Genomic DNA, 13,394 nt, shown 5'->3' with positions numbered 1-13,394 from the left:
CTTTCCTGACCTCAGGAGGATCCAGGATAAAAGGTATAGATGGGAAGGAAAGGGAAAGACAAGGAGAAGGGAAGGAACAGAAAGAAGAATGAGGCCAATTAAGGGCAAGGACCTGAAGGAAAAGAGAGGAACAAGGAGAGGCCAGGGGCTGTGATCCAAGGGAGCAGTCCCAGAGCGGGGGAAGAGAGAAAACAGTTGTACTGGGCTTCCGTTGACAAAACACTTTCCAACAGAGCACAGGCATGTGATTAATCCCACTTTGTGGTTGAGGAAATGGGGGATCACAGACGTCAGGTGACCTGTCCAAGGGACTTTGCTAGTGGTGGTGAGAAGGTGGGCCTCAACCCAGGCTTTCTGATTCCAAAGCCTATACTCTCTCCTCCCCCAGGAACAGCCTTGGGAAGATGGAAGACTTAGGGCAGAAACGAATGAAGGGGCTCCTCGGAGAACTTGTTGGAGAAGGAAGGGTAGAAGATCTGGCTCTTTAAAACATTTTTCTGTATCGTTATTATGCAGATTAAGTACGAAGAAATCACCAAGTCTAAGCTGGGGGACTCAACATTCCACTACCAAGGAGATGGTGGGGAGGGGGGAATCAGAGAGAAGAGACAGCCTGAGATGAGAGATGGGAGAGAACCAAGAGGCTAGGACTGGAAAGGGGGCAACAGAGCCACATAAGGAAGGGTTCAGACTTCCTTCGCCTGGAGACACGGGTGTGGGGAGAAGGGAGGAGGGAGGACATTGCTATCTCGTGACAAAAGAAAGTCACACAATTGTTTTGTTCTCTGCTCTGGGGCGGGTGGGCGCCTATATTTACCAGAGGGACGGAGGTCGCTGTGGCAACCACACATCTGGGCCCCGGAATCCAGATGTGCTGTATCCAGAAGCCATAGCAGAACGATGAGGCAAACATTAGGCTCTCCAGTCCTGGCCCCCACAGCTGGGAAGAGGACAGGCGATTGGACTGGGGAAGAGGGAGGGAGGGGGAGAGGGCCGAAGCGGGGGAGAAGAGAGGAAGTCCTGGACCAGGAATGTGGACAAAGTAGTGCAAAGGGAACTGGGGAGGGGGTGGCATGAAGTGGGAGGAGTTGAGCACAGGGTCAACAGCAGGAGATGAGAAGAACAAGAAAAAATAAATGGAAAGAGAGTGAAGCAGTGGGGAGGAAGGGCAAAACAGAAAAAGAGCGAGGAACAGACTAGAGCCCAAAAGACAAGGTGATGACTCCTGGCCAGAAGGAGGGCAAAGAGAAGTGGGAGAGGAATCTAGAGCAAAGTGGGCGAGGTGATAGTCTATGGGCTAGGAGTGATAAGAGGAACAAAAGCCCGGATCCTGAGGCAGGAAAGCAGCTCAACAGAAAGACAAAGTGGGCCCAGGACAGGAGGGGACGACAGGAGGTGCAGGAGTGACCATGGCCACAAACTGACGGGGGCTGGTGGCCTTGGATAGGGCTGTGGCCTGGGATCTGTGTGGGCTGAATACAGCGGCCAGACACTGACCTGCCTTGCACCCCCTGGCTCCATGCCCCTCCCATGCCTTCCCCCATTCCACTAACTCAGCCAACAGTCGATTGCCAGTTCACACCAGAGTGCCAGCGGTCCCTTGTCACTGGGGGGGGGGGGTACAGCAGGCCCCACCCCAGGGCCCCCCAGCCGGAGACAGCCCTCAGGCACTTCCCTGCACTGCCATCGAGACAGGGGGAGTGATGGCAAGGCAGGGCAGTGATGAAGCCAGCTGGGTAAGAGTGGAATAAGAGGAGAAAAGGGCAATGTAGACAGGTGGAAGGGACAAGGGACAGGTGTGCCTTTCATGAACCAGGCACTGTGGACCTCTTTCACCCTCACACCCACCCTGAGAAGAATGCAGGAGTATTTGATGCTACTGGTGAGGAATCTCAGACCCAGAGTGTTTGAGTTACACATCAAGGACATCCACTAATGAAAGGTAAAGCAGGGAATCCAGCTCAGGTGATTTGCCTCCCCAGTCCTCATCCTTGCGCTCACTGCCTCGATGAGGCTCGAGGGACATGGACACAGGAAGACCCAGAAGCCAGGGCTGCGCTCCGAAGGGAGGAGAGGCCTAGTTCCTGGGAGCCCTAGTTCCAGGTTGCCATAGTTACTCAGTCTGTTTTCACCCCAAACAGAGTAATGGGGAGTGGGGGAGCCTGGCTGGACACGTGAGGTTCTCCCCTCCTCCTTCAGGCCTGGGCTTGTGGCCCGGGCGGCCCCTGTCCAGTCATCTGGGCATTGAGCCCAGGCCCAGCCCACACCCTCTAGCTGACCCAGGACACTCCTGCAGAGCCAGGCCTGAGGCACTGCTGGACAGGAGTCGCTGACGGGATCCCCCCAAGGTGGAGTAAGATTTGGCCCCTCACCCTCTGTTCTGTCCCCCTTCCTCCTAATCAGAAACACAGCCTTTCCTGCCCTTCTCATCCTTTTCTTTCAATGGAACTCTCAAGTCTCAGTGTCCTCCAGTTTAGGGCCGAGAAGATGCTCTTCAACATGCCCACTTCCCTCCAAACACCACCCCCTTCTCCACTGTGGCCCCTCCTTTCTGGCTTATAGCCCTCTGGCCCCAGCTCTGCTGTTTGTTCAAGCTGCTTGTCCTGGAAATCAAGGGAAGGGAGGGAGAACCTGCTAGAATGCAGGGGACCCAGGGAGGCTGCTCACCCCAAAGGGCGTAGGGCCCCCTCTCCTTCCTGTTTACTCAGACACATTCCAGGGATCTGTATCCTCGGGGCTCTCACGCCATGAGACATCCCACCCTCATCCCCCCATTAGACACAGACATGCCCCGGAGTTGTAGGGGCGGGGACAAGGGGATGACATGAGGTCTGGGATCCCATCCCCACCCCTACCCCAGAGCCAGCTATGTCTTCAGTGCTTGGTTCTCTGATACACTGACCCTACGGAAGCCAATTTCCCCAAACTCTCCGTCATGAGCCAGGAAGGCAGCCACCAATCTTTAAACTCCCTCCAAGTTGTTTATTTAATAATAAAAAAGAAGATAGTACATATACATAAACCTGATCTCCCACCACCACCCCTCCTTTACTCCCAGTGACTAGCTCCAAAATGTAAAAATGTCCCTCGTTCCTCCTGGGGACTTAATTCCCACCTCTACCACCCTCCCCAAAATAGAGAAACAAAAGAATAAAGAGTGTGTAGGAGGCCACCCACCCCAAAACTTCATCTCACTCAATACCCTCAGAGAAGCAGGAATTAGGGGTTCAGAGAAATGAGAGGAGCCCTATATTCCTAAAAGGGGGTAAAAAGAGAGGTGAACCCACTCATCTCCAAATAAGTGCTTAACCCCACACCCTGTCTTTCCTTTACCAATTGCCCCAAGCCCAGGGATCAGAGAACTTGGAAAACCCTACTTGGTTGCCCCCACCTCCCACCACCCCCCAACTCTAAGTCAGTGTGAGTTGCAGAGGTCAGGGGTGATTGAGGTAGAGGGGCTGGTGGGAGGCCTGATGGGCCTGGCCAGCTGCAGAAGCTGGCAAGGGGCCACCTGTGGAATTGCCCGGGGTGGAGGCTGGCTGTTTTCGGAGCGAGGGGGGCACCGTGGAGGTCTTGATGTGAATCACCCTGGTGTCCATGACCTCACACTCGATCTGCATCATCTCCTCATAGTCCCCTGGGGCCCCCCGGCCTGACAGGGTCTCTGTGAGAAGGAGGGAGGGCAGGCAAACAGAGGAGAAAAGTAGAGGGGGACAGGGAGGGAGGGGCAATGGTGAGGAGACAGATCCGCAGCAGGAGGTCAATGAGAGGGTAGGAATAGAGTTGGCGCAGGGAGAGGAGAGGGGCAGGAAAAGAAAATGACATTGATGAGTGACAGAGAACACATATGATGGAGGTCACAGGGGAGAGGACATCAAGAGAAAACAGGAGGTCAGAATCTGGCAGTTCCCAGCCTATCCCCTCTGCCCACACCTACTCGAGGGCCCTCACCAGGGGACAGCCTGCACCCTTGTCTTCCTCCCATGTCTCCTGAGCTCTGTTGTTCTCTCCACCCATTTCCTGCTTCTTCTCATCCAGGGGTCTAGCCTCTTTTTGGAATGGCCCACTCCCTCCATTTCCCCCTTAACTCCTCATTGTTGGGTCTATGAGAACCTCCCCCTTCCTCAGTTTCAGGGCCCCCCTCCAGACCCAGCAGGGAGAGAATTACCATTGGGAGCCATGGCAGGCATCACCAGGGACATCTTGGGCCGAGAGGTCTTGTTGTGGCTGATGGCAGGGAGCAACAGGTGGTCCTGGGAAACAAAGGAGTCAGGCTGGGAGGCTGGAGGAAGAGACATGGAGAGGCTCCCCAGCCCTATTCTAGAGCCTCCGCCTGAAGACAGACTGCTAGAGAACCCAGGGTGACAGGGAGGGGGCAAGGAGTCACTCACCCTTCGGAAGGACACAACATAAAATGTGTCTTCTCGTCGGTCAATGGCGTCCAGGAACTCTGGCTGTGAACGGTCTGGGTGGCGATACAGCTGCAGCTGGCCCCCAGAATCCCTAGCCAGGTGGGGAACAAGCATTTGGGAGGAGCCCAGCCCAATGCCCAGGTCCCGCTGGGGAAGGCGGGAGAGGAGGAGAGAAAAAGACAGGAGACCCCAGGGGATGAGGAAGGCATAACGCCACTGGTGGCAATGACGATGCACACAGGACAGATTCTGGCAGTTTAGATCTCTCGAGTGAAACCTCCCTTAGTGACAGACAAGCACCCCCATCGACTCACCTCTCTGGGGGCCCGGGAGGTTGGGTGGGGACTGCCTTAACTGGAGATGACTTCCGCAGCTGAGACTTCTGGAAGGAGAAGTATCTAAGGATGTGAAGAGGGTGAAGGCAAAAGGGAAAGAGAGACGGCCCGTGGAAGCTGATGCCACCTCGCACCCACCCCTCGACTTACCCAGATGATCCCTCAAACCTCCACAAAAATCCCTAGGACATTTAGTCTTCCAGTGGGCCTTCCTTGACCAGCCCTAGCCCTTCCTACCTGTCTCTCCTGGGCTCTCTGGGGAATCTTCCGCCGGCCTCTCTGGTGGCGCTGGACCCAGCCGCTCAGCTCATCAGCAAGCCTAGGGAAGCAGAGGAGGGGCAAGGCTCCCACTGTCCCTGCCTGCACATAGCAGAGGGAAGGGTGGGCAGGGAGGGCTGGTGCTTCAGCACACAAACCAGTCAGGCCGCCCGCAGAGGGGCCCCTGCCAGGAATCCCCCGCACCTCAGGGACTCAGTCCGGTTGAAATGCCGGCAATCAGAGGAGAGGAAGAGCTGGTCCAGGTCTCTCAGCAGCAGCTCCTTGGCACCCCCAGGGAAGGCTGTCAGGTTTCTGGAGTGAGGGAGGAAGGGGGCGATGACTGGAGGCTGCACCCTTCCATCAGCAGAATAGGCCATGATGGCAAGGGAACTCTGGCTCCCCTCAAAAAGAAAGTGACTTTTGGGGAAAAGATACCCTCAGCACCGCCCAAAGACAGGGCCCTCTCCTCACCTGAAACTTGGCCGGCCTGGAGCACTGGGCTGGGGCTCCTCAGGGCCCAGGGTGGAACCCTGGAGGGGTTCAACTCCCTGAACTGGCTCTTGCATTGAGAACTCCAGCAAGTGTCTCCGGGGCTGAGGCTCCTCTCTGCTCATCCGAGGAGAGATGGGAGCCGGAGGAGGCTCACTGATGCTGGGGATAAGGAAGGACAGACAGGGTGTGAGGAGTTCCGGCTTGATGGAGGGGCTGCTTAAGATCCTGGGCTCTGCAGAGAGCCCATCTGGGCTCCGGTCTATCCTACAAGAGTGAATCCCCTCATGCGTGAGATGGGAATGAGAACCATCACTACCTCAAAAAGCCAGGAAGCCTGAGGAACTCAGTAAGCACTTAAAAGGGACTATTTTTGTCAATCTTATTAGCACCATTGGCTCCAGGTGAGGACACATGATTTGAGAGAAATGATAGGAGAGAGAAGGGACTGGCCAGACGCACTGTCGGTGCTGAGGACGCCAGCGTCGTCTGTGCATAAGTGCGATGAAAGGCACTGTGCCAGGAAGGCAGCAGGGAGGGTGGGCTCCACCCTGAAGCTTCTTGGGGGCAAGGAAGGTTCTACCTGACAGGTCCAAAGTTGAAGGCAATGAAGAGAAGGAAGACCATGATGCAGACCACCTTCCTGTTTCCAGACCCCAACTTGAGTTCGCTGTTCTAAGGTGCAGAGAAAGGGCCGAGAGAGGGTAAGTCTTCCCAGAGGAGCGGGTATTCCCACTGGCCTCCCAGGGATAGAGCAGCTCACCTCAGCCAGCAGGGCCTCCAGCCGCCGCCGGAGGGCAGCGTTCTCCCGGCGTAGCTGCTGGTTGTCAGTCAGCACCGCCTGCAGCCGAGCCTCCAACCCTTGCAGATACTCTTTCTTCTTCCTCCTGGACTGGCAGGCCGACTCCCGGTTCTTGATCATTCGCTGCTGCCGCTTCAGCAGCTTTGCCTAGGGTACCCAGAGGCCAGATGGGCGGGAGAGGGGAACTATGCTTCCCGACTCCAGCGACTGATCACCCCACTGTTCACACTGGCCACTCTCCTGCCTTCCGGTCCTCTACCTACACAACCAGATAGGGGTTGTTCGTCTCTGCTAAAACGTTTCCAGAAAGAGCCCTTTTCTCAACCGCTCCATGCTCCTGGTCCTCAAGAGCTGAGAGAAGTCAGACTGCAGGAACTTCCTCCATCCTGGTTCCTGGTGGAAATTCAGTTCCTTTCCTTGGATGGGGAGGATATTCCTTTCTCTTAGTTCTCCTTTTTAAAGGCCCACAGGTTAACTTTGCTATAATTAAAGAACACTTTACCTGGTTTTTCCCTAGGAAACAGCCTCCCTCTACCAACTACTGCCACAATCATAACACAGTATGACTCCCCTGCCTTAGATTTACGGACACCATTCCCGTTTCCCCATCTACAATGACAGCAAAACTAAGGATCCTGAAACTACATAGACTTGATGCTGACACTCATGTATGAACCAGGACCCATTTGACCTTCAGGATCACTTTACGGGTTTGCTTCCTCACTCCTTCTGTTCCCTCCTCATTCCACAATTTTCTCGCCCACGATAGACTTCCCTCCTCCCTTCCCATTAGCTAGCCTTACCCCTCTCCTCCCCAGTACTTACATCCACTTCTGGTGGGCAGGAGTTCCCAGGCATAGGAGCTGGAACAATGCTCTTCCTCTCAGGCCTAGGAGCAGGGGGGGCCGGCCCCTCAGGCTGGACCCGAAGAGCACCTTGGATGAGGACAACTGGGGAGACTGGGGCAAGTGAACAGGAGGAGGTGAGAGCTGTAAGCAAGGTGGAGTTCTTGTGCCCACACCCGCACCTGAGCACCCACGGGTTGGGAGCCTCAGTGGCTGCAAGCTCCCCAAGAAATTCAGTCCAGCTCCTCCTTGTCTTCTTCAGTACCTGGGGGCGGCTGGACAAGGGGCTGCAAAAGGATGGTGGTGCTGGGAGGCACAGCTCTGGGTGGCATCGGGACAGTGGTTATCATCACAGGTTTGGGCTGCAGGGGTGGCTTCCGGGTGGGCAGGGCTTTGCCTGAAGGAAGGGAAAGGAAGGAAGGAATGTTAGGACGCGAAGCCTCTTGCCAGGGATCCCAAGGTGTCAGGAGGCCCCATTACCTAAGGAGCCATCGGAGGGTGGGCCCATGCTGATCTGGACACCTCCAAGTGGGGGGCCCAGGACATCCTGCAGGAGACAGCCTTGAGGGGACGGTGACTCTGTCTTCACTTCCAGTACCTCCTCTCCTATAAAAGCCTGTGTTGGGCATTCCAGAAGATATGTGAGTCAGGAGGAGTGTCAAGGAGAAGGAGCTGAAAAAGAGAATGCTTTCATACTTCTGAGAGTCGGAAGGAACTCACTGGAGTGTGTGAAAGGAGAAAGAAAAGCTGATGCTCACCTGGTTGGGGGACTCTGCTGAGAGCAGGGAAGCCTCAGAGTTGATGGAGGAAGACGGAGAGATAGGTTCTACCTTGGTCTGGACATCTGTGGGGGGTCAAGATGAGACAAAATACTGGATATCAGATAAACGCTGAAGGAGAAGAGGATTAAGAGATGGGAAAGAAGACATGATCTTTCTCCTCGTACCAGAAAATAAAGCTGGCCCTAGGCATTCAATCCCTAAGGAGTAAGAACCATGGGCTGCTGATCTGCTGGCTCTCTTCCTATCTCTTTACCCAGGACCCTGCCTTCTCCTTCCTGGGCTCCATAAACCATCACGCGTCCCTGTGCTGACAACAGCCAAGTCCGCACTTCTACCCTTCAAATACTATGCAAGAACTCACTACAATTCATCCATTCTACTTCATTCTTTCTGTCTCCTTTTGGCGTCCAAATAGCCTCAAATAACTACATCGGGTCCTGCCTCTCCGCAATCCACTCTCTCTACTCTGTCACCAGAGTCATCTTAATCACGTTGCTCTCCGGACAGACTCTTCAGAGGTTCCCAAGTGCCCACAGGATAAAAGCTAAGAGTCCCTTAGCAGGGTGCCCCTGGACCCTCTAGCCTCTGCAACTTCTTGCCATTTCCCACTCCCTCCTCATATCCAGTCTGAAGAGATGTAAGTTCCCTAGATACACACACACACCCACCTCCACATTCATCCATTCATCTTCTGGCTAATCTCTATATGTCCAGGAAACCCTTCCTCCAGGAGTACATCCCTGATCCAGCCCCCATCAGGTGAGCTGCCCCTCTTCTGAGCTTTTGTGGCACCCTGTGATGTCTATCCTGGAATTCCCACACCTTCAGTAACTGGTGCACATCTTTCCCCTCCCATCACACTCCAGGATTCTCGGGTTATGGTGGCGCTCACATCTTTTTCATCTTTGCATCCCTGGCACCCTGTCTAGTATATGGCATAGAGTAGGTGCTCAGTAAATGCTTACTGTGTAAACATGTAAGAGGAAATAAACTTGGTAACACTTAAAAATAGCACAAAGAATGTTAATTATAGAATCTAGGAGTTGGGTATATGGTATTTCAGTTCTTCTATATGTTTGAAAATTTTTCTAATAAAACATTGGGGGAAAATAATAAATATGCCCTAAAATCCATTAGTTTCGTTGTTGTTGGTGTTTTTAAATGCAAGGCAATAGGAAGTTAAACCATACAACAGGATACTAGGAATGAGAAAAAGAAAGAAAAAACATCCTCATCTCTTCAGGGTTGCCTTTCCTGTGGTTTCCTAAAATTCTCCCTCCCTTTCCTGGCCTCTTTCCTGGTCATCTGCCATTTCCCCTCCCAACCTTTTCTTCCCTGTCCTGTTGCCTGCATCCCCTCCCCCATCTATACACACCACATACTCTGCCTTAGTAAAACCTGGGGGTGGTGGCAGATTCTTATTACCTGAGGGGTCATCAGAGATGGGACCCACATTGATCTGGACGGTTTCAAATGGGGACGTTGGATCATCTCCTAGGAGGCAGAGTGGGGGCGCCAAGGACTCTGTCTTCACAACCAGCACCTCCCCTACACCAGAGGCCTAGGTGAGAGTGGGAGATGAAGCGGGGAGGCAGGGTGGCGGCACAAAAAAAGCAAAAAAAAACAAGGGAAGTTGTTGAGAGCAAGAGCAAGAACAAAAGCTTTAGAGCTTTCTAATTATTTGACATTCTGGTTTGAATGGTACTAAGTATCTCCCAAAGCTGTCTCGGGCCCCTCATTTTCTCTTTCTACTTTATTCCTGGGAGGGTAGATGAAGTCCCATGGTTTTAAATACTGCCTTAGACGGACAACTTGGGCAAGAGCAATTCTAGAATTCTCAGCAGTCAACAGCTCTCTTCTTCCCAGCCCACCACGGCTGCCACCTATCTCTGTATATTAAAAGACTCCTTGTTTTTTTAGACAACCACAGCAGAGACACGTAAAAGGAGGATACTAAAGAAATTCAAAGGCACCACAACTACTCCATGACCTATAGCACACAAAAAATTTCTCAGCATCTATGTGTGAAGGGAACACAGTCCCTGTCACAAACAGTAGAAGGAAGGAGATGGCTCTCACCTGGCTGGAGGGCTCTGTGGAAAGATGGGATGATTCGGAACTGAGGGAGGAAGAGGAGCAGGGGGAGGATGGCTCAGACTTCACCTGAAGATCTGGAAGAAAAGGGTTAGGGAATCATCAGGAAGCAGTGACTGAGTAATCCAAAAAGTGTCCAAAGACACAGAGGTGGGGATCCCCTCACCTGGGGCAAAGGGGAAAGAACACATAAAGGACTGAAGGAGAGAGGAGTGCACAGGCACTTATGAAGAGAAGGTATGAGGATACAGGGAGTTCTGTAGTTCCTGCGGAACAGTGGAAAGAGAGGGTTTCGGAAGGATGAGGGAATCACAAAGGAGATATATAGATATAGATATAAATATAGATATAGATATAGATTCCACTTATTTATTTGAGAGAGAGAATGGGGGCGGGGCAGAGGGAGAAGTGGACTCCCCGCTGAGCAGGGAGCCTGATGCAGGGTGGATCCCAGGACCCTAACCATCATGACCTGAGCCGAAGGCAGACATTCAACCAATTGAGCCCCTCAGGCGCCCCTCAGAAAGGATATCTTACCTGGGAAGATTGGCAGGGGGTCCCAAGGTGGCTCAGGGGGGCTGACATCCATCCCCACATCCAGGGAGCTGCAGCCAAACTGAATAAAGGAGGGCATTAGACGGCAAGAAGGTGAAGAATTTAACAGCTCCATAAGCTCTGGTCTGGGGCTGAGTCCTGGCTCCAGGGCAACTACCACCCGCCAAAGGTTTAAGACAAGACTGGGGTAGCAATACCGGGACATCCTGCTCTGGGCAGCGGAAGAGCTGCGTCTGCTCCTCGGCCACATCATCCAGGCCGGTGTACAAGGTGCTGTCTGCAACGCAAAGTGTCAAGGGGGTCGTCCGTCGGCCCAGCCTACAGATCCACACACAGCCCTTGGCCCCTCCCTCATTGGCTCTGCTCAGCCAGACCTACCGCCCGCCCACTTGAAACGTGATACAGCCAAAGAACTTCAGCCCCTCCTTCCCCCACCCCGGAACAACTCGACGTTTCCGCAGGGAGTAGAGGTCTTTCCCAACTCCCGCATCCCCCGAAAGCACAACGAGCCCCCCTGCTCCGCCCTCCTTCAGGTGATGGATTCCGTATTTGCCCAGCCTTCTTCTAGGGACCTCCGCTTCTTCCCTGCGTGCCTCAGGAGCACAGCATGCCACAGCCCTCCTCCCTCCCCGAGGCCTCACTCCGCAGACCCCAGTCCTCCGGGCTCAGCAAGTTGTCCGTGAAAAAACGTGTTGGGTCCGCAATCTCGCTGAGGAGCATCAGTTCCGCCATCTTTCCCGCCCGCCCCCCAACCATGAGACCGTTCCCAAGGCCCGCCTCTCTCCATCATCAACTAATCAGTTGACTCTTAAAAAAAAGGGGGGCGTCCCGGAAGCTCCACCGACCAGTAAGAGGCCTGCGTGCTGAGTACATGAGGAGGCTGGACAGGCCCGGCCAATGGGAGCGCGGCAGGAGGGGAGCTCTCACACGCAGCAGGGCCGTAGAATTTGCGCATGCGCAGAACGGGAGCCAGTGAAAAGGCCTGGGAGGTGTAGTTCCCGGGATTTAAAGGCCCGCCATCTCCCCAGTCAGTCCTAAATTTAGTCGTTTATGTATCTTGCATTCATCTTCGGATATGGATAAGCACCCCCCTACCCAAAGTAGCACACGTGATCATATGGTTTTTCTATTGGTGAAGAAGGGAAAGAGGTGCACTGAAACCACTGCTACCTCCCTAGGAAGGCAAAAGCTGGGAATGGGACATGGACTGAAACTCTCCATATGGGTCTCCTCAAAATCTCACAGCATAAACCACAATTCACAGGTTCCTGTCTCTTTTAAAATTTAACTTTTAATCAGCCAAACATCTTGCGCAGACCCTGAGCCAGACCTGCATCTTGTTTTTTCCCCTGAATGATCACCTTTCCCAGCTCTTCCTGGGCTGCCCGGTTTTTTGGGTCTACCTCCAGCACCTTCCTGAGGTCAGCAGTTGCCTTTTCAAGGTTTCCAAGGGCAGCCTGGGCAACCCCTCTTCGGTACAAGGCCTTTAAATGGTCAGGCTCCCGCTCCAGTGCTCGGTCACAGCTCTGGGCTGCCAGCTGGGGCTGCCCTAGCAACAACTGACAGGCAGCCAGGTTGGCATGAAGAACAGTTCGTTCTGGAGGGCCAGGTGGAGGTAAAGTCAGCAGCAGCCGAAGAGCCCGTCCGTAGCATCTGGCAGCCCCTTCAGGGTTCCCAGCTCGAAATAATTCTGTGCCCCTTGCACGTTCTTCCCTGGCCATGGCTTCCTTCTCACTGGCATCCAGCTCCCAGGAGTCCCTGCCCTGAGTGAAGGAGGCCAGTGTGAGCCTGAAAGGAGATTCAGAGTGCTCAGAGACCTGAAGCTCTGCCTCCTCACCTTGACACATGGACTCCAAGCATTTCTCTATGAGTTCTCCCCAAGTCCCCTCCCTCCACGGGCCTAACCCCATAGTTATTTCTGTCCAGCCCTCTGGCAGGCCAGACCCAAAAGGAAACCCAAAAGCCAGTACCCGGCAGCAGGAGCCTAGCTTGGGTTTGTCCAAGCCATGGCCACGGATTATAATCTTCTTAACAAAGCTCCCATCCGGGCAGTACCAGAGATCGGAAGCTTGAAGGGGCTCTGCTATCTCACTGGTTGGTCCATGAGACTTAGCAGAGTCTCCTTGAAGTCCAGCTGCCAGTTTTTCAGTACCTTGAGGTTTCTTCAGAATTTGGCTGGCTGGATTTGGGCTCACTCTCAGCTCAAGGATTTCAGTAGGAGGGTCTTGGGGCTGCTGGCTAATCTGAGTAGTTGAATCAAGGTTCTCCTGGGGTTTCTTTTCCCATTGTTGTTGGGGTTGCGAGGTGTCCTCTCCCATTGAATTGACTGGTGGCGTCTCCATTTGGCTGCCTGGTCCTTTCCACCGGGGGTGAACAGTTTTGGTCGAATGGGGTGATCAGTTTCAGATCAGCACCTGAAAAGAAAACCAAAACAATGCTAATGGCCGCATTCTTATTTAGATTCCCTCTTCGTCTTCTCCCGTCCTTCTGGGACCCAGGCACCCAGTCCTTAGTTGTTGTTTTTTTTTTTTTTTTTCCTCCAAAAATCTCTGTCGGGCTCGGGCCTTCTCCGGTCCACCCACGAACTAATCCAGACCTAATCCAGAACTATAAATTCCACAAATCCCTGCGGCTCGGGTAGCCTCCCCAACTACGGGCACCCGATCGAGTCAAAAATACCTGGGCAGCCAAAACGCCTAGCCTGGTAGCAATAGACGGACCATTCGAGTCACTTCTTCCGAAGCTAAGTGCTTCCTGAGTACAGTCCTCAGAGTCTTGCTCCAGGCAGAGAGGACGGCCGAGGGCCAGGGGTATCTCGGGAC

General features: G+C 53.7%; 2 protein-coding genes across 3 annotated transcripts; both read right to left on the bottom strand.

Moving 5' to 3' along the window:
- Positions 1-2,965: 2,965 nt before the first annotated feature.
- On the bottom strand, positions 2,966-11,335 carry ATF6B (activating transcription factor 6 beta). Of its 2 annotated transcripts, none has more exons than XM_046006210.1 (18): positions 11,214-11,335; positions 10,770-10,849; positions 10,555-10,633; positions 10,003-10,094; positions 9,349-9,484; positions 7,900-7,985; positions 7,622-7,757; positions 7,407-7,538; positions 7,122-7,255; positions 6,258-6,443; positions 6,078-6,169; positions 5,477-5,656; positions 5,210-5,317; positions 4,985-5,066; positions 4,727-4,794; positions 4,392-4,503; positions 4,169-4,253; positions 2,966-3,664 (listed from the first exon to the last, which is right to left on the bottom strand). In XM_046006210.1, the coding sequence occupies exons 1-18, from the start codon at positions 11,326-11,328 to the stop codon at positions 3,435-3,437; spliced, it is 2,133 nt and encodes a 710-aa protein (XP_045862166.1). In that variant the 5' UTR covers positions 11,329-11,335; the 3' UTR covers positions 2,966-3,434. The 2 variants fall into 2 exon arrangements, with proteins under 2 accessions (XP_045862166.1, XP_045862167.1); XM_046006211.1 differs by having other exon boundaries at positions 11,223-11,334.
- A 510-nt stretch (positions 11,336-11,845) lies between these two features.
- FKBPL (FKBP prolyl isomerase like) lies at positions 11,846-13,391 on the bottom strand. Its single transcript, XM_046006212.1, has 2 exons — positions 13,252-13,391; positions 11,846-12,986 (listed from the first exon to the last, which is right to left on the bottom strand). Exon 2 carries the CDS (start codon positions 12,912-12,914, stop codon positions 11,868-11,870), a length of 1,047 nt encoding a protein of 348 aa, XP_045862168.1. The 5' UTR covers positions 12,915-12,986; positions 13,252-13,391; the 3' UTR covers positions 11,846-11,867.
- Positions 13,392-13,394: the final 3 nt, after the last annotated feature.

The sequence above is a fragment of the Meles meles genome, chromosome 5 (genome assembly GCF_922984935.1).
Source record: "Meles meles chromosome 5, mMelMel3.1 paternal haplotype, whole genome shotgun sequence".
Classification (NCBI taxonomy): Eukaryota; Metazoa; Chordata; class Mammalia; order Carnivora; family Mustelidae; genus Meles; species Meles meles.
This window is presented reverse-complemented; position numbering and strand designations above follow the sequence as displayed.

What these genes read in the sequence shown, in the direction of transcription:
- ATF6B (XM_046006210.1), bottom strand. Translation starts at nt 11,328, where the DNA reads ATGGTTGGGGGGCGGGCGGGAAAGATGGCGGAACTGATGCTCCTCAGC. An exon ending in GCCCAGAGCAGGATGTCCCG is followed by an intron (nt 10,634 to 10,769) that starts GTATTGCTACCC and finishes TCCTTTATTCAG; the next exon opens with TTTGGCTGCAGCTCCCTGGA. An exon ending in AACCGGACTGAGTCCCTGAG is followed by an intron (nt 5,067 to 5,209) that starts GTGCGGGGGATT and finishes CTGCTTCCCTAG; the next exon opens with GCTTGCTGATGAGCTGAGCG.
- FKBPL (XM_046006212.1), bottom strand. Translation starts at nt 12,914, where the DNA reads ATGGAGACGCCACCAGTCAATTCAATGGGAGAGGACACCTCGCAACCC.